Source organism: Saccopteryx leptura, chromosome 4 (genome assembly GCF_036850995.1).
Source record: "Saccopteryx leptura isolate mSacLep1 chromosome 4, mSacLep1_pri_phased_curated, whole genome shotgun sequence".
In the NCBI taxonomy this organism is placed as follows: Eukaryota; Metazoa; Chordata; class Mammalia; order Chiroptera; family Emballonuridae; genus Saccopteryx; species Saccopteryx leptura.
The window spans coordinates 192,007,906-192,027,460 of record NC_089506.1 but is presented as its reverse complement, the minus strand read 5'-3'; the positions used below and the strand labels follow the sequence as shown (position 1 = coordinate 192,027,460).

The following is a 19,555-nucleotide window of genomic DNA, read 5'->3' as shown; positions in this document are numbered from 1 at the left end:
CAGGTCAGGCTACTTGTTCTTTATTTTAAATATTGTATTTGTTCCCGTTTTGTTTTTTTACTTTAAAATAAGATATGTGCAGTGTGCATAGGAATTTGTTCATAGTTTTTTTTATAGTCCGGCCCTCCAACGGTCTGAGGGACAGTGAACTGGCCCCTTGTGTAAAAAGTTTGGGGACCCCTGCACTAAGGTGTTTTCAGGTTTAGGTGGGCATGACTGGTCATTTAATTCTGAGACCCCTTTGGGCGAAGTACGGGAGGTTGCATCAAGAGTCTAAATAAGCGGTCACAGAAGCAAAGGCATTTGAGAAGACAGGGAACGCCTCCTCTTCCAAGCCGTAGACTTGAAAGCTCCGGACCCCGTGCGCTCCCTAACAGGGTTTTATGTTAATTTAAGCCCCGCCTCATCCGCTCCCGCGCGCGAAGGCCACGCGGTCCCGCCCCCTCGAGCGACCTACAGGGACCTAGGGGTGGGGCGATGCTAATGAGGGCTGTCCGGCCACCCGAACGGCGCCGGCGGTTCCACCAAGCCTAGGCGAGGCGATAGCAGCAATGGCCATGGCCCGGGCGCTGGCAGGTCTGACCACGGGTTTGCAGGGCCCACGGGTTGTCCCCAGCCCGGACTCGGACTCAGACACAGACTCGGAGGACCCGAGTACCCGCCGCAACGCCGGCGGGCTGCTCCGCTCCCAGGTCATCCACAGCGGTCACTTCATGGTGTCGTCGCCGCACAGCGACTCGCTGACCCGGCGGCACGACCAGCAGGGGCCCGTGGGGCTCGCCGACTTCGGGCCGCGCAGCATCGACCCCACACTCACCCGCCTCTTCGAGTGCATGAGCCTGGCCTACAGGTGAGGGCGGCTCCGGGGCCCGACGGCCTCGGCCCTCCAAGGCGGTAGCACGCGCTGGGGTCCCGGACACTACCCAGTCCCGCGCCTTGGTCCCCGGCTGCTCTCGGAGACTCTGGCCACAACCTGGACACCCCTTCCCACAGCCCCAAGCGTTCTTTGACCCTGGCGCAGCGTACTGATTCTCAATAGACCTACGCACTTTCTGGGTCCCATCCTCACCTCCATCATTCTTCCAGCGCGCGGACCGCCTGTCCTCCACCTCAACCCCATCGTAGGCCCCCTTTCTATTTCTGTACCTCTGCCCCCAAAGCTATGCCAGGGCATCCCTCATGCTCCCAGGACCCTACGGCCATCTTGCCACACCCACCTGTACAGCTGGGAGCCACTTCACCCGATCACTTGTAACCTTCCGCTCCCTCCCCAACAATCCCGGCCCACGCCCACTCTTTCTGCACCCTCACTATACGCCTCGCGCTCATGGTTGTCCCAATTCGTGGCCAACAGTCTACTGAAACTCAGTTTCTGGTCCTGTACCCCCTACCCCAATTGCAGGGACACCTGTTTTGGGCTTGCTAGGTCGAGGGTGGCTGGAGGAGAGTGCCCCAGGGGTCTCAGCTCGCAGAGGTTCCCAGCAGCGGACCGGCAGGGAGTGCCGCAGGCCATGTGGGGCTGATGCCCGGGAGGCGTGGGCTCGCCTACCCTTGTCGCTGCGCGAGGCTGAGTGCCTAATACTGACTGGGACCCCTGCTTGGCGCATCGCGGAGCGCGCCTGCGTCCCAGGGGAGGGCGTGAACCGGGTCCTGGCGCAGTGCCCTGGAGCAAAGTTCCTCGGAGCTGAGGGGCCAGGATAAATTATCAACCGAAACCGTAGGGGATAAAGGGGGATCAGCCGGCCTTGATCTTTTCTCTGCAAATATTCCTTTTCCTCCGCGGCGCGTCTCCTCCCTTTCAGAGAACTGTGGTCTACAGACCCGCACTTGTTGCTCCAACCCCGAGCCGGAGCTGGGGTGAGGGTTGCGGGAGAGTGTTGCCCACCCTCAATAGCGGCGGCCCAGAAGTGACTCCATTGGCTGGAGGCATTGTAACCTTGGCCCTCAAGCTCTGGCCCCGGGCCCAGGTCATTTTGCAACCTGATCGTCTCAGGCGCCAGACCAATGTGGAAAGTTCAAATTCCCATCCCTACCCTTCTACACCCCCCCCCACCCCCCCACCCCGCCGCCATACAGACCGCCTGAGCCGGGCACCTAAGGTCCCGGTACAGACGTGTGTGGGCATCCCTCCTCCCTAGGCTCCTTCAGGGCCCCCATTTCTCACCCACTCCCAACTCCAGCTTTCTAGTTTATACTACACACCTCTCTACGTGGGCTGGCTAACACTCACCCCCTACCTGGGACCATGGGTGACCAAAAGGGGGGAGATTAAGGGGAGATGCAAGTTAGGGGGACAGAGCACATTCCAAGAACTGTTCTCACAAGAGGCTGACTGGAAGCTGGTGTGACCCCAGTCAGGGGCAGCTGGGCTGGAGAGGGCTGTGTTTTCTCCCTAAACACATAGAATATTCACTGGGTTGCTCCAGGAATGGAGATGGCTCAGTATCAGAGGAGCGTGTCCCAAGAGAGGGAAGAGATGGGAAGGGACAGTAAGGCAAGGGGTCCAGAGATGCTGGGAGGGACTGGCCAGCTTGACTTGGAGGATAGCCTGCGGACGCCTGGCCAGCTTTCATCCTCAGAAAGGCAGTGTGAGCAGAGAAAGGACCCCATGTTCCATGGTTCTGTGGGTGGAAGCCCCAGGGAGGCAGGTTCTGGAAGTTTCAAGAACACGCTTGTTCTTGGTCAGAGCTATAATCAGAGATATGGAAAGAATGGCCTCAGGCAAATGGCAAACAGGACCTTGTCAGGAAGACTCCACAGGAATTGCTGCAAGCTAGATATGTGTGGGAGTAGGGGAAACTGAACTAGGAGTCTGAGTTCTCCCCATCCCATCCCCAAGATTCCTAAATTTTCTACTGGTCATAACAAGTCCTTGAACCCTGGCCTCAGGCTTTTTGCTCCAGGTTGGGCCTCTCTTCTCCCTTCCCAGCTGACAGGTCCAGCACAAACCTTTCCTTCTGGGCTTAGATTTTGTCACTGTCTCGTCTCCTCTAGCCCTACCTGGCCACAGACACTATCACCCCAGGAAAAGGAAGGCCAAGCAGGCTGGGCGTGGGGTACTGGGTGATCAGAGTGAGCTTGGTGATTGCTGGGATACAGGCAGGGGCAGTAAACTCAGGAACCCCTTTCCCTCCAGGTGTCACAAAAGAAGCTGGCCCAGGAGATATCAAAGTACCCTCCTCCCCCATTTCTCCAGACAGATGGTGTTTATCTAACTTAGGAGAGAGAAGACCAGCCAGCCTGTGCACTTAGGCTATGTACTCTGTCTGGGTAATGAGGCCTGGTGTACCCTGTGGTGGCCGTCCACCCCTCTCCCTACTCCAAAGCAAACACAGGAGCTTGGAGACCAAAGAGGAGAGGGGACCCAGTGACCTATGTACCCAAGGGGCTGTAAGAGTCACCCACCCACCTCTTACCCCCAGGATGAGAGAGAGGCCCCTGGAGAGAGCAGGTTTAGTGTTTGGAAAGTCTAAGCCTTGAGGTCTCAGCCAGAATTCTACATGAGTAAGGGTTGGAGAAGGTAGGCCAGAGGGACTGGTATACAACCCTGGTTTATGGACCATGAGGAGAAAAGGACGAGCAAGGGTCTAAGACCCTTAACATCTTCTTAGGTCAGCTCACTGGGGGTAGCAGACTTGGCCTGTGCCTAGCAGGACCCTGAGACTCAAGCCCCTCACCTGTGTAGAATCCTTTCATCTCTTGGCTTTGATTGACTGCTAGGGTTAGGGTTAGGGTCAGAGTTCTATCTCCCCACTGCTTACCACTCCACCATCCTAGCTGCCTTCCTTTGGGTCCTAATGGTATTGTCTTGGCCACACCCCTGAGAAGGGGCACACCTTCCAGCTCAGTCCAGATTGCCATCCTAGGAGTCTAGGCTGGGCAGACATCAGAAGGGTAATGAAAAGGCAGTGGCTGGTTATTGTAAGGCCACCTCTGGTGAGAGGCTCCCTCTCCACCAAGACAAATCCTACCCATTCCCTGACCTAAGCAGGCCCGCAAGTCTGGTAAAGAAAAAGCCACAGGAGGCCCTGGCCGGTTGGATCAGTGGTAGAGCGTTGGCCTGGCGTGCAGAAGTCCCGGGTTCGATTCCCGGCTAGGGCACACAGGAGAAGCGCCCATCTGCTTCTCCACCCCTCCCCCTCTCCTTCCTCTCTGTCTCTCTCTTCCCCTCCTGCAGCCGAGGCTCCATTGGAGCAAACATGGCCCGGGCGCTGGGATGGCTCCTTGGCCTCTGCCCCAGGCTCTGGAGTGGCTCTGGTCGCGGCAGAGCGACGCCCAGGAGGGGCAGAGCATCGCCCCCTGGTGGGCAGAGCATCGCCCCATGGTGGGCGTGCCGGGTGGATCCTGGTCGGGCGCATGCGGGAGTCTGTCTGACTGTCTCTCCCCGTTTCTAGTTTCAGAAATATACAAAAAAAAAAAAGTTAATCTGATTAGTTAGCTCTTTCTGCTTATCAGATGTAAATTACTTTTCTCTGTTGAAGTGACAGTTGTGCATCCATGATTTCTCTTGCGGCCAGAATCCACAAAGTTATCTGTAATTTGGGGTGTAATTATATTAAAATATGAGTTAACCTTTTTTGAATGTGATATTCTTATTGTAGCATAATTTTTAGAAATGGTTCCAGAGACTGGTTATTTTGTATTTTTTCTCTGATTTTATTTCTTACCCTTATTTTGATGTTTTTGTTTCCCCCCCCCCCAAAAAAAAAATTAAAAAAAAAAAAAAAGCCACAGGGCCTGAATGAGTCTCTGCCACGTAAACTAAGACATGTCCCAAACCCTTCCTGACCCTTGGTTTCCTTCAGCAAGAGATGTATCTGAGAACCCACCCTAGCTGGCCTACAAGACGGTTGCCGGTAAGGCCACTAAGCATTGCTGTTATGAGGACGGAGCTGATGAGCATTTCCAGCCCTGGCTTTAGTTCTGGTAGTAGATTAAACAAGCGGGTCTCACCAAAGAACACAAGGGCCCCTAAAGAGGACCAGGAAGGGTATTTTAAAGGCCTGACTCTCAGGGTAGGAATTTTAGGCAGGTTAAAATAAGAGGCTGGATTTTTCAAAGGTTCCTCAAATTGCCCAAAATAGATGAGTGCCTAGTGCTGGGAAGAGTGTAGAGCCAGCCCCTGCCGAAGCCCCCTTCAACCTTCCCCTTTCTCTACCACCCTCCTGACCTAGCCTCTCCCTTTTACAGTGGTAAGCTGGTGTCTCCCAAGTGGAAGAATTTTAAAGGTCTCAAGCTGCTCTGCCGAGACAAGATCCGTCTCAACAACGCCATCTGGAGGGCCTGGTATATCCAGTGTGAGTGGGCGCCATGGGCCTTCCCAACAGAAGGGCTGTGGGAGTGAGTGGGGTTTGGTAGGGGCTGCTGGTGGGGTGCCTGCCCAGGAATTTCCAGCTTGCACCAACAGAGTGCTTTGGGGGAGAACAAGCCCCCAGGGCCAGCACCCGTGAACAGCTTCTTACCCCCAGAGTCTTGGGGGATATGTCTGTAAGAGTGCTTTCCACTACAAAGCTGGGCACTACAGGGGTCACCCTTTGGAAGTCCTAGGGTGGGCTGAGATTTGGGAAATAATTCAAGGCTTATTCTGCATCCCATTAGTATAGTCGGGCCTCAAACACCAGATTAAAAAGAGGCATTAGACCCTATCTGGGCCAATTCTGTCACTTTGCAAAAAGGGAAACTGAGGATCCTGTATGGGTCTCTTCCAGCCTTTCATTAAAGTTCTTGCTGAACCCCCACCAAGTGCCCCCCCCAAGGAAGTTTTGGGAGAGGAGGCCACAGAGCAGGTTTCTCACCTGTTTTTGTGTGACTACAGGCAAGTTGTCTAACCTCTCTGAACCTATTTCCTCATTTATAAAATGAGGCCAATAGTCCTACTTTTCATGGTTAATCTGGAGATAACGAGTGTGAACAGGCTTGGCACAAAGTGCTCAATTAATGATGGTTGAATATGTGGTACCCTTGAGAAGGTCAGTCATTCATTTGGGGATTCAAGACCTCTCTGCCTTCTCCCCTGGCAGGGCAGCAGAAGCTGAGAGGCCTCAGACTAGTTGGCTCCATGCTGAGACCTTGTCCAGCTTAGTTGGGTCCTGTTATAGGATCAAAGGCTGTGCTGAGCTGTGAACACATAGCCCAGGAGGGACAACACACAGTTTTCTCTGTACTGGCCCCACTAGATTTCACCTAAGCAGAAAGAGAGAGTGTTTTTGGTTTCTGTTCATCTATGTGTCCAGCACTCTCATAAATCATTTTATTTGAAGCTCCCTCGCAATCCCGGGAGATAGATAATATTACCCTCATTTTATAGATGAGCAAGTGAGGCCCAGAAGGCATGTGACTTGTTCAGGGTCACAGCATAAAGGGAACAGAGCTGTGGCTGGAAAGTCCAGGACTCTCCCAGTCTGAGCCCTCACTGAACCCTGCTGGCTGACTCCCAGTCCTCACCTGAGAGCAGGCCTGCCCAAACCGAGAAGCTGATAGGCTAGGGTAATCAGTGTCGTTGTCTGTCTCCCCTTTCTCACAAAGCTGGATGAGATGCAAACTTAGGCTCTTCACCCAGACAGACAGACTGTGGTCTCCAGCTATTGTGCAAGTTGCTGGAAGGACCCCAGGTTCTGAGTCAAACAGGTGAATTCGAGTCAAGTTCTAGTTTGCCCTAGCTATGTGCAAAGTCCCCAGCCTCTCCTAGCCGAAGCTTACTCATCTGTAAAGTGGGCATAATAAGTCCTACTGCTGAGGTCTCCTGTGAGTTTTCAGTGCCGTCACATCTCAGCACCAGGCAGGCACCCACAAGGGCTCCCTGAGGGTGAGCCCTGGGATCTATCTCTACTATTGTGATAACAGCAAGAGCATGGGCAGGCACAGAACAAATATCGGGGCTCCCCCTCCTCCTGAGCACCCAAGGTTTGGAGGTGGGCTTCAGAAGAGGGACAGGGCTGTTGACTGCTGGGGGGCTGCCTGGCTCATCCCTCAAGCACCTGCCACCCCTCTGCAGGCTCCTGGGCGCCAGGGTTTCTTCCTTTCCCAGAAATGGTCTGTTTCCTCTGACCTCACAGAGTGCTGTGCCCCTTTCATGGGCAGACTCTCCACCTGGCATTAGCTCATGTTGTGTGTGTGCTTTCCTCATCTCCACCAGCTGTGAGTGCCCTGATTATCTGTGGTTCTGACCCAGGTACAAGGGGCTAGGCTGCTGCATGAATGGATGAATTTCTCATTGTTAAATAAAGCCTGCTCCACCCTCAGGAAGCCACATGGTCACTGCGCTTTTGGCCAGAGCACAGTGTCCCTGGGCGGTGGAGGACTCTGCCGGGCCCTGACTCTGGGGGCCTTGGGCAAACTTACACTTTCCTGGTGCACATTTCCTCACCTGGAAAGCCAGGGGCAGATGCTCTTTGAGACCCTTAATCCCCTGGGAGTCCACATACCCACGGGGCCTATCCCTTTGTTTCCTGACCAAGCTGAGCTTTGCAACCCTCCCCAATCTCACAGGGATCATTTTGGAGAATGTCCTTTAGGAGGGAACTTTGTAAATTATGTTGAAGGTTCCAAGAAATTTCATGTTTGGGTGGTCCCCTTTCTCTGTGTCAATTGTCCCAGAGAAAGTTTGCTGAGGGTTTTAGCAGGATGGGCCCCTGTGGACACCCCTGAAGTCCTTTTTGTCAAGACTGCCAGAAAAAGTCACTGCCCAGGGTTTTGAAGGCATGCTGTGTGCCAAGCTCTATGCCAGATACGGGGATTCTGGGCTAAAGGGTACAACTGCTTTCACGCCCAGCAGGGAGGTCAGCATGAAGAGAAATGGCCAAGGCAGGTGGAGATTGAGGCAGACACGACCAGGGGTTTCAGAGGAGGGAAGGCTTCCTGGAAGAGGGTCTGCTCTGGGTTATCCTGGTGGGTGGGCAGGTGGCACAGGGCAGAGGAGGGAAGAGAGGGACATTCCTTGTAAAATAAAACCAGAGGGTGGGCTGTGTGGCGGGGAGCTGTTTGGCTTCAAGGTGGGGCATCTGAAGGAGACAGGAAGGCAGGAGAAGTAGTAAGACTCATCATGGAGGGCTGGGAAGCCAAGCTCAGGAGTGTGGACTTTATCCTGGAGGTTCAGGAAGCCCTGGGGGGGTTCAGGCCTGACCTGCAGTTCCAGGAAGAATTGGCCCAGCCACAGCAGCTAGATGACTGGAGACTGGGAGCCTGGAGTCAGAGGGGTCTACGTGAAAGATGACAGCAGAACAGGGGGCGGCAGTGAGAATATGGAGGGGAAGGGACACTGGCAGTCATGTCACACATCCTTGGGATTGAGATGGTTAGTCCATGGTTTAGACAGGAATCTGGGAGTCAGCAGGAAGTTTTTGTGACTGGGAGGCAGGGTTGGCTGTCCAGAGGAGGCACAGGCTAGGGAGGGAATTCCTCCAAATTCTGATAGTGACAAGTTTTGGGACATTCGAGTGGAGGGTCCCTAGGCAACTGGGAAATGGATGTGAAGCTGGAAAGGGGCAGGATGAGGGTAACTAGCAGGTGGGCATGGGGGCAGATGCTGAGTTATAGGCGGTAAAGATGAGGTTGGGTGGTTCAGAAGTGGACGTGGCAAGTAACAACTCTTGTAGAGTTTGGGCAAAAAGCAAAGGGGTAAAGGACGAAACAAAAGGTTTAGTTTGTTGCATAGGGAAGGGAAGGGTTTGGGAGGTAATGGAGAACCTGGAATGTGTTTATAGGCAAAAAGGAAAGAGCCTGGAGCGAGATCAGGATTGGAGACAGGAAAAGGAGTGGAGGAGGTGGAAAAAGGACTCAGGTAGGGGGCCTACAGCGGACAAGGGGTGGTTCTCCGAGATCAGATTGGGCAGGGCCAAGGAGCCTGAGGCAGGGGACCAAGGACTCTAGGCCCTTGGCCTGCCAGTCTGACCAGGATGTTCTTGGAGCCTCTCACTCCCTGTGGCCCCAATCCCATTCCAAAAGCATGGCTTTCACACCTACTAGGCTGGGTTAGTTTCACAGGACTGCATAGAAGAGGGTGATCTAGTAGTCCTAGAGAAGAAGGCAGGAAGATCCTGGAGGAGGTAGCACTTAATTCTGAGTATCAAGGCCAGGCAGGATTCCTTGGGGTGGCACTTGAACCCCAGCCCTGGGGTGAAAGATGAGGGAGCTGGGCACCCCTGACCTGGACTCTTTCTTTCAGATGTGGAGAGGAGGAAGAACCCCGTGTGTGGTTTTGTGACCCCCCTGCAGGGGCCTGAGGCTGACGAGCACCGGAAACCAGAGGTAGCTGAGACTCAGGGACCACCGCCCACCTGCCTCCCCACCAAACCCAGCCCCTCCCTGCCGTCCTCCCCACTCTGGGCGGGAGGAGCTGGCCCAGATGGGGATTGGGCGAAGGGTGAAGTCAGTGCTATCCTTTGCACTGAGCCCCCTCCCGGCCCTCCCCAGGCCGTCGTCCTGGAGGGAAATTACTGGAAACGGCGCATCGAAGTGGTGATGCGCGAGTACCACAAGTGGCGCATCTACTACAAGAAACGGGTCAGTGGGGACCCCGGGGGAAGCCCCAGACCTTCCCCTCTGCAGGTGCTGGCCACTGCTTCTCTGGGAAGAGCCCTGGAGGGGTTCCCCCGACCTCCGACCCCACCCTCCATTAAGACTCAGGCTGATAGCGCCACCGTGTGGCCATAGGATCTTTTCGCAGCCTTCATACTTCCCTGGGCAGAGGAGATCCTGAAAGGAAGTTGGGGATCCCGCTTTGGATTTGGGGATGTTTGTGAGTCGGAGAGGCCTTGATGGGGACTGATGGAGGAGGGACAAGGATTTTAGTGTCCACGTCTGTGTGTTATTGCAGCTTCGTAAGTCCAGCAGGGAAGGGGATCTCCTGGCCCCAAAGCAGGTAGGTGCTCCCGGGACCCAGAGAATTCACAGCTTTCCTCTGAGTGGGCGAGGCAGTGGTGAAGGACGGGGTGTGAGGGTGGGACATGAGGGGATTGGGCATGGCCCCTGGCTTCTGGTTGATTAATTGTGCTTTCTTCCCCTGGAGCAGTGATGGGAAGACCCTAAGCCTCCTGGTGGACTGAGCAAGTGGTGGAGAGGCATGGGAGAATAAATGGTCCTAAAACTAGGGTCTCCGTCAGAAAAAGTATAGGAGGCAAAAGGGTTGCCCTTATCTCCTCAGCCGGCCTCCTGGTCTATCTCCTGTGGGCAGTTGTTAGGGGCCAAGGGGGTGACCCTAGCCTTCCAGGCAGCAAGCTGGGTCCACCAGAAAGGTGAAGAGGGGCTGTGCTGGCTGAGGCCCGGGGCTGGCTGGGCACGTCCTCCCCCAGGGGCGGTGTGTGATATGGAAGGGCTAGGGGCTGTGGGGAGACGCCTGGGTCCCCAGTATGGGCAGTGGGGCCCTCGGGCTGCTACTGCTGGCTCTGTCTCCCTAGGTGGAAGGGCGGTGGCAGCCACCAAAGCGATGGTGCGAGCAGCTCTTCTCCAGTGTGGTGCCCGTGCTGCTGAGGGGCCCCGAGGAGGAGCCTGGTGGGCGGCAGCTTCTGGACCTTGACTGCTTTTTGTCCGACATCTCAGACACACTCTTCACCATGACTCAACCCGGCCCCACGCCCCTGCAGCTGCCCCCCGACGACGGTGAGGGCCTGTACCTGGGAAAGGAGGCCTGTGAGAATCCAGGCAGCTAAGGGAGGATGGCCGGGCCAGGTGTCCCCATTCTGCCCTTCCTGCTGCTCCTGACGTCCTCACCACTGCCCCCTCCAGCCTACGTCGGCAATGCTGACATGATCCAGCCGGAACTGACACCTCTGCAGCCCAGCCTGGATGACTTTATGGAGATCTCAGGTGGGGCAGCCCCTCCCCCTGGGGCGGAAGGGCAGGGTCAGTGTGAGGAGGGCCCCAAGTTGACCTCGGGCATGTCCCATGCCCCTCTGGGAGGGCAGATGGTCCGAGTGGCTCCTAAGGGATTTTCCCGGTGTCCTTTTGTCTGGCCTTGGGATGAAGCTGGTGTGACCTCAGGTGAGAGCAGGGCCAGACCCAGTACCAGGGCAGAGAACAAGGGACCAGCATCACTGAAGCTTCAGACTCTGGGAACTCCCGGGAAAGCAGTGGATGCTAAGACTCTCTCAGGGAGAGGGACTGTGATTTGTTTGGGTCTATTTATTTACAAAATTCATTAAAAAAAACTATTAAAGAACATTTCAAACATACACACAAATAGTTCAGTGAACCCTCATGTAACCTATGCCGACTTCAACATTTATCAACTCTTGGCCAGTCTTGTTTTATCTAGATCTCACCCACTTCTCTCCTGTGTTATTTTAAAGAAAATCCCAGGAATTATATCTTGTAAAGCATTTTTTTAAAAGTAGTATCCCTGCCTCCCTGTCCCGACCCCCAGGGCCACCAAGTCACAGGAATGTCCTCCACGGATGCTCTTGTCTATATAAAACGATGTACATGGAAAAATGTCTGTTTTTGTTTCTACAGTCAGCTCTTCCCCACATTGCTTTCTTCACTTAGCTGTAGCTCTTGGAGACTGCCCCCGATTTTCATACAATTAGGGGATTTCATAGCTATTCTGAGAGTCAGGTAGATATCAGGGCTTGGCCTGTCTCAGCCAAGGCAGAAAGGAGGTTCCTGGGATGAAGGCTTCGTTTCTGCGACCCCTTCACTCCTTCTCCACAGGGTCCTGGGCCTGTCAGTCAAGAGGTGGAGGCCTATGGGGCGGGGACTAGGGAATGAGGAACCACCCCCACCCCTGTCTCAGCCTTGGACAGGAGTAGGGGCTGAGGGGGCAGAAGTGTTGATGGCAGTGCCCTGGGAGCAGACCAGCCTGGGAGGGCAGCACCCTTGTCTGGGCACACAGACCCCTGCCACAGGTAGGAACTTAACCGCCCCCACCCACTGGGATCTGGGCAAAGCCTGCGGCTAGGAAGAGACTTCTCTCAGCCCAGGGTGGTTGCTGGGGTAGGGGGCAAGTATGGGCAACCCTACGGTAGGTGATGTCATGAAGAAGAGGTGGTTAGTGTGGCCCCTGCTAGTTCTCTGTGCACTTGGAGGGCAGGGAGCACTGGCATTACCAAGGCCGCCGCTTTGATTGTCCCCAAGAGCTCCTCACTTGAAAGGAAACCCAGTGAACGGGCTGGTGAGGGAAGGGTTCAACGAGGGGTAAGGGGCTAGGTGAGGGGTACTCAGAGAAGGGGAGGGATCTCGGGTGAGAGAGGGACTCAGGGAGCAGATGGTAGGTCAGTGGAGAGAACAGAGGCTGGGAGGGACTCTGTTGATGGCTAGAGCTAGGAAGTAGCTTCTGTCAAGCAGGGTGGGGGCATGCCCACAGTCTAAGATAAGGAGATGGCGGTGACTCTGTGATGAGCTGGGCTGCTGTTCCTCTGTGATGAGGCCTCCAAGCCCTGGGAGACAGCCACAGCAGTGAGCAGGGTGCTGCTCTATGACCCTCAGCATCCCAGGGCCAGGCCCAGCGTGAGGCTGGTTCTAGCGCCCAGGCTTCAAGGGGCCTAGTGAGGAGACCCATGGTCCATGAGGGCTGGGGAATGGAGGATCAATGACTGCTCACCCATGGTAGTTACCCGTTTCTTTGTTAAAAGAAGGCAGCAGAACAGCGAGAAGATCCCTTTTGACTATGTGGCTTAGAAAACACACACAGACAGACAAAGACATGGACATAGGGCAGACATGCACACGCTGAGCACCTCACATCAGGGCAGCTGCACACAGACTTAGAGCTACAGATGGGGAGGGAGGCAGACAGACAGATGCTGCATGAGACCACACACTGACATACAGAGCTGGCTGTCCAGTGACATGTGGGCCCCAGAGTCACATAAGGTATGCACACAGATTCGATCCCTGTCAGGCTCAGGTGTGGGGTGGTCCTCTCTGTCCCACTTCTGAGTCTCCTTTGAGGGGACCCTCCCGGTAGAGGCCTTACCAGCTCCCTTGACTGGCGGTCTGGAGCCCATCCAAGGCTGCTGGGGTCGGATGACCAGACTAGGAGGCCTTGGGAGCTGGTGCCGACTGAAAGCTGGTCAGGGTCAGAGAAAGGTGCCCGGAAGGGAGAGGGTGGACGGGTGGCGCCCAGGCCCGGGATGTGGTTAGGCCACAGGCAGCTGCTTCCCAAAACCAGAATAGCCTGGCGCTTACACAATCTGTACCTCAAACAATGTGGCTGCCCCCTCCCCACCAGCTCTTCCCAGCTTCCCAGAACCTCCTCATCCAGCCCCACTCCGAGCCCATCCTCTGACCCCTGCTCTCACCTCTTTCACTCCTTCACCCCACTCCTGGATTCTACCATTAAGATTCCACTTGTTGACCATCCAGCACACCAGCTTGTCCCAGACTGACTGACCTCCTGACCCCTCTTACCCCTAACTCACCTCTTGAACTCATATCACCCTGGGGCTCCTTCCTTGGACCTCACCCCTTTCCCTCCCTGACATACTCTATTACCATCCCCCATTTCTGAGTTCCCAGAAGTGCTGGTAACAGAAGCAGACAAGGGGAGGGCCCAGGCCTGGAGGAAGGGGGCCTCATGAGCCAAGTGTGGGGTACGGTGGGAGGGTCCTGCTCGCACCCCTACAGTCTCCTGCTGTCTCCCACTCAGACTCGCCCCACCCAGGCCTGGGTTGCTGCTTCCCCTGAGTGAGACAGAAACTCCCCCAGTTTCACAATGTCCTGTGGAAGGCCCCCCTCCTCAGCTCAGCCTGGGGACTGGGCACGAGGCCCACTCTCCTCCCCCAGCGTCCAGCCACGGCCTTAGCCCTAACTGCTGCCACCCTGTGTGTCTGAATTACAGATTTCTTCACCAGCTACCGCCCAGCACAGACTGCCACGCCTTCAAACTTCCTGGAGCCTCCCAGCTTTAGTCCCATGGCTGACAGTGGGACGCTGGGCTCAGAGGTGCCCCCTGCCTCCTCGGGCATGACTCACCTCTCAGGGCATAGCCACCTGCAGGTGAGCTCATGCCACCCCACCCAGTCCTCCCCAGCTCACCTGCACATGTCTAGGACGTGTTGTTCATTCTTTCTGAGTACCCAGTTTTGTGCTTGCTTGGTCTGCCAAGTGAGACTGCTGTGGGAGAATGACCCTGGGAGGGTGCAGTTCAGCTGGGGAGGAAAGACCCTTCCTTGTGAAGCAGAACTGACAAGATAGCTGTGACAGAGTTAGACTGAAGGCAGGAGGAGCATGGAGCAAGGGATGCTTGTGGAAGGCTTCCTGGAGGAGGGGAAGGTCTGGGCCTTAGAGTACAGATCATCAGGCTTAGACAGAAGAAGAGACCAGAAGAGGGCAAGTTAGATGGGAGGGGAAGCTCAAACGAGTGCCTGGAGGCAGAAAATAGTATGGGTGTTTAGGAAAACAGTGAATCTACCATTTTGGCTCAAGAACTCCCATATCCAATTCTGCTGCCAGCTTAGATACCTTTCCCTCTTCATCAGACTTTTCAGGTACTATTGTAGTTATTGTTGAGGGGGTCTCTCTTCTGGATTAGACAACGAGCTCCTTGCTGGAAGGGCTCTGTTTTGCTCACCACTGCATATTCCATACTTAGCACCATTCAAGCACATGACCAGCACTGGATAAATGATTGCCCAATGATTGAGCAAGTGAGTGAATGAATGAATGTATGTATGGGTGGGTGTGTTGGTGAATGGATCAATAGGTTGTAGATGGGACTAGATGTTTAAGTGAGTTAGTGTATATATAGGTGGGTGAGTGGTTGGTTGAATGGATGGGCTGATGGATGAATTTGTAGATGAATGAATAGTTTGGTGGATCAATGAATGGGCTAGTGGGTGGATAAATGGCCAGTCAATGTATGGTGTATAAATGAAGTATAGATGGTTGGATGGACTGGTGAATGGGTTATTACCTGGTGGACTAATGGAAAGAAAGATGAGTCAGCTCATAGGTGAGAGAATAAATAGGTAGGTAGATGATGGATGGATGAATTATTTGGTGAATAAATGAGTGGGTAGGAAAATTGGTGCTCTTTCTCATGCCTAATTTGTGCATAAATGTATTCCATTGCCTCTCCTCATTAGATTATAATTTCTTTAATGTGATGTTAAAGGGCAGAGATCACTTCTCTTACCTCTCCCAGTGCCCAGTCTAGAGTTTAGCCAGGGTAGGAGGCTGCCTGGGTGGCTATAAAGGTCAACTTTCTCCCCTACTCTCTGTCTGTCCCCCCAACCAGGCTCGGAGCAGCTGCCCTAGGTCCTTGGACTCCAGTGCCTTCCTGAACTCTGATTGCCTCCTCTCTGAAGTCCCCAAGCCTAAGCTCCCACCCCGTTCCACGCCCCCGCACCTTCTTCAGTACCCTGTCCCTGCCAAAGGGCCTGGCCTAGAGCCCTGTCCCGTACCTCTCTTCCCTTCTACGGCTCCTTCTGCTATGCTGCAAGAAGAGCCTCTCTTCTCTCCAAGATTGTCCTTCCCTACTGTCCCTCCTATGTCAGGAGTGTCCCCACTACCTGCTCCCACAACCTTCGCACCTGCCCCACAGCCTGGCCCAGGCCCTGCCCCTGTCCACTTCCCCCTGGACCTTCTATCCTCGGGGTGTCTAGAACCCCCATTTGGGCCTCACTTCACAGTGCCCCAAGGTGTGCAGCCCAGAGGCAAGCCCCCTACCCCATTCCCTAGAGGGCAGAAGCCCAGTCCCCCCACGTTGGCCCCTGCCACTGCTGGGGGCAACAACTCCTGCCTCACACAGCTGCTCACAGCAGGTGAGATAGGAGGGGAGGATTGACAGAGGGGGCGCTGGGAACCAGATGTGGAAGTGAGGAGCCTATAAGTACAGAGGGTGATGGTTAAGGGGCAAGCTCAGCTGGGGGGCAAGGTGGTGAGGAATTAAGGACACAGGCCTTGAACCCGAAAGGGGTGTGGGCTATTAGGAGTGGAGGGATGGGGTCACGGGAGATGACCCTGAGAGCCCTCACAGTCTGCCTGTGCACAGCCAAGCCTGAGCAAGCCCTGAAGCCACCTCTTGTATCCAGTGCCCTCCTGCGGCCCCCAGAATCCCTGGTAAGATGGCGGGCACTGGGAGTGGGGGGAGCCTCAGAGCTTCACCCCAACTCCCCACCCTTCTCCACCCCAGCAGGAGACGGTCCCTGAGTTCCCCTGCACCTTCTTTCCCCCGACTCCGGCCCCCACACCACCCCGGCCACCTCTGGGCCCGGCCACACTGGCCCCTCCCAGGCCCCTGATTGTCCCCAAAGTAGAGCGGCTGTCACCCCCAGCACCCAGCGGTAAAGAGGGGTTGCAGGGATTGGAGGACTCTAGGGGTTGGAGGGAGGGGAAGGAAGAAGCAGGGACTATGTCTGGGGCCAGGACAAAAGGGACAGGTCAGTGGGACACTGTCCCCTGTGTCTGTATGTCTGTGGGTCTGCCTGTCTCTTCTGCAAGGTGGTGAGCGGCGACTGTCCGGGGAGCTCAACTCCCTGCCAGGCTCAGGGACTCTGAGTGTCCAAGTCTCTCCACCTCAACCCACCCTAGGCCGGGGCCGTCCAGATAACAAGGTGGCACTATCCCTTAACCTAAGATCTCTTTGCTACCCCTAGGCCCTCCCACACTCTTTCCTAGGCTCACCCCACTTTTTGCCCCCCCCCAAGACTGAAAACCGGCGCATCACACACATCTCTGCAGAGCAGAAGCGGCGCTTTAATATCAAGTTGGGATTTGACACCCTGCATGGGCTGGTGAGCACACTCAGCACCCAGCCCAGCCTCAAGGTGAGTCCTCAACCCAGGTTGGCACCCACAGCCATGGGACCCTCCATGGACCCCCTCCCTAAGACTAAGTCCCAGAACCCTCCAGACACCTAGTTGCCTCTTCCTGCTCCCCAGTGCCACAGTGGGTCCTAGCACCTGACCCCACACTGGCCATGCCCACAGGTCAGCAAAGCAACGACACTGCAGAAGACGGCTGAGTATATCACCATGCTGCAGCAAGAGCGGGCCGCCTTGCAGGAGGAGGCGCAGCAGCTGCGGGACCAGATCGAGGAGCTCAATGCTGCCATTAAGTAGGCGGGACCTGCAGGTGCTAGGGTAAGGGGGGCCTGTTGCCGGACTCTAACCCCTGACTCTCCCCACACCCCTAGCCTGTGCCAACAGCAGCTGCCAGCTACCGGGGTACCCATCACACACCAGCGTTTCGACCAGATGCGAGACATGTTCGATGACTATGTTCGGACCCGCACACTGCACAACTGGAAGTTCTGGGTAGTATCCTCCCTTGGCCAGCAGCAGGGTGAGTGCTGCAGCCACATCAGGTTGTGCCTGGCTGCAGGCTCTGCTTTACAGGCCAGGCAGGGTCTCAGAGCTGCTCCCAAGGGAAGAGACTCTAGTTCTGCCCCCTCCTTCTAGGTCTTGGCATCTTGGCCAGCAGGATTGCCCAGTGGTGGGCTAGGAGCAGAGGGAAACTGAGCAAGGGGCCCTAGGTGGGGGGACCACAGCCCTGCCTACAGAAATCCCAAGGGCAGTGTGGGAGAACCTAAACTCCGTATGGCATGAGTGGGCTGGGCCCCAGGAAAGACAGGGAATCACCGCCCTCTCCCCGGTAAAGCTCAGGGCAGGAAGCCCAGGGACCGGGTATGGTCCAGCCCAGAAGGAGGGCCGTGGAGAAGTGGGGGAGGGGACTGAGGGAAGTTAGCTGGGCAGGCCTTGGCAGCATGAGAGATGGGAGGGTGGCTACAGTGGGGGTCCGTGGGGTTCAAGGCTACACAGTTGCCAGGCCTTTCCTCTGGTTTGGGCCAGACGTCAGGGCTACATGTGAGAGAGGTAAGGATACTGGCTGGACAACAGGCCTTCTCCTTGACCTGGGCCAGTTCAGCATCCTCATCCGGCCTCTGTTTGAGTCCTTCAATGGGATGGTGTCCACGGCAAGCTTGCAGAGCCTCCATCAGACCTCTTTGGCGTGGCTGGACCAGTACTGCTCTCTGCCTGCTCTCCGGCCAAGTACGTGAGCCACCTTCCTGCCCAGTGGAATGTCCAGGCCTCAGAGCAGAGGTTTCCACTCTGTTCAAACCCCAGGTTCAGCATGCCTTCAAAATAGCCTAGTGTTTTGGCCATCCCACCATGCTTTCTGGATGGTTCTCCAGCTACCAGAACATATGATCTTGCCAACTAGCATCTCCCCCCACCCCTTTGTCTTCAGCATCCAAGAGCAGGGCCCTAACCCAGGAGGTATTTTCCCCTCTCTTTCCCCAGCTGTCCTGAACTCCCTCCGCCAACTTAGCACATCGACCAGTATCCTGACAGACCCAGGCTGTGTACCTGAACAAGCTATACGGGCAGTCACAGAAGGCACCCTTGGCAAACCCTCATAGTGTTGACCAGACCTGCCATTTACTCAGCTGCCCTGGGGCTACCTTCCCTGGGTGTGGGCTCCCGGGACAACTCCTGGGCACTCCCCTCCTGCCCCAGGCCCTGGATGCCCCTTCTCCTGAGAGTTAAACAGAACTCTAGCCTCTCCTACCTCTTGGAAGCCAGGAAGAACTGAGTTCCCGTTTCTGCTCTACCAGTGACCAACCCTGTGACCTAGCAGACTCATGCTCCCTCTTTGGACCTCCATTTTTCAGTCTGCAAAATGGGGGTAAAGAAGCTTCAACCAGAAGATGAGCCCAAGGCCTTAGCAGCTATGACACTCGGGAACCTACACTGGCAATGCAGGGAGCTTGAAGGAGGGGACCGGATGATCCTGTTTCCCTGTCACTCCCAGCTGCTGCTCCCCGGCAGGCAGGGCACTAGGCGTCTGTTTCTGAGCAGAGAAGCAGGAAAGGAGGTTCCCTGTCTGTGTCGCTTCACTGGTAACCTGGAGGGGGTGCTGCAGGATAGCATCCCCAGCTGGAGGAGGCCGAGCCGTTCCGATCCCAGGAGAGCACACAGCAGGGGGGTAGCCAAACCAGGGCAGGCATCTTGTGTGTGTGTGGATGCGTGCGTGTGGATTTTGTAAAGAATTCTTGACCAATAAAAATAAAAACTGTTCAGGACTATTAGTATATCTTGCTCGGGGATGGAGAGTTAGTGACAGTGGGAGGTGGCCTTGAGAGGACCTTAGACTTTCCTCTGACCTGGAAAGCCACTGGAGGGCTTTGACTAGAGCTGGGACGAGACCAGATGTCAGCTTCTGAACAAGATCCCTCTGGGTACAGAGTTGAGAACAGGCCACCGTGAGGCAGTGGTGGAAGCAGGGCAGCCAGATTTCAGCTGTTGCGGTCATCCAGGCAAGACATGACACCAGTCCTGGAAATCCTCCCTCCATGGCCAGGAGAGGGTTTAGAGACCCACCACTTTCCAAGTTGAAAGAGGGCAGAGCTGAGACAGAGGAATAGAAGTGAAAGAAAAAAAAGAAAAAGAAGTGAAAATGACGACCATCCATGGGAACCATCCAGAAAGACAGCGTGACGCTGCAGGGGCAGTGATGTCCCCACACGTGATGCTGCAGGGGCAGTGATGTCCCCACATGCAAGATGTGCAGGCAGACTGGCTGGCCGCTTGCGTGGGATATATTAGAAGGAATTGATACTTCAGATGAGAGTTGGAGTAAAAGGCCCCAATACTTCATTGATCCTTTCACTGACCCA

At 55.4% G+C, this 19,555-nt stretch overlaps 1 protein-coding gene across 3 annotated transcripts; it reads left to right on the top strand.

Moving 5' to 3' along the window:
* Window positions 1–500: 500 nt before the first annotated feature.
* Window positions 501–19,376, top strand: MLXIPL (MLX interacting protein like). 3 transcript variants are annotated; one of them, XM_066382384.1, is made up of 17 exons: window positions 501–850; window positions 5,191–5,297; window positions 9,164–9,246; window positions 9,412–9,501; window positions 9,815–9,859; window positions 10,395–10,596; window positions 10,723–10,803; window positions 13,775–13,932; window positions 15,173–15,698; window positions 15,929–15,996; window positions 16,073–16,220; window positions 16,378–16,490; window positions 16,584–16,703; window positions 16,866–16,993; window positions 17,072–17,195; window positions 17,798–17,927; window positions 18,180–19,364. In XM_066382384.1, exons 1-17 carry the CDS (start codon window positions 552–554, stop codon window positions 18,296–18,298), a joined length of 2,541 nt encoding a protein of 846 aa, XP_066238481.1. In that variant the 5' UTR covers window positions 501–551; the 3' UTR covers window positions 18,299–19,364. The 3 variants fall into 3 exon arrangements, with proteins under 3 accessions (XP_066238481.1, XP_066238480.1, XP_066238479.1); XM_066382383.1 differs by having other exon boundaries at window positions 16,070–16,220; XM_066382382.1 differs by having other exon boundaries at window positions 9,164–9,501; window positions 16,070–16,220; window positions 18,180–19,376.
* The last annotated feature ends 179 nt before the right edge of the window (window positions 19,377–19,555 follow it).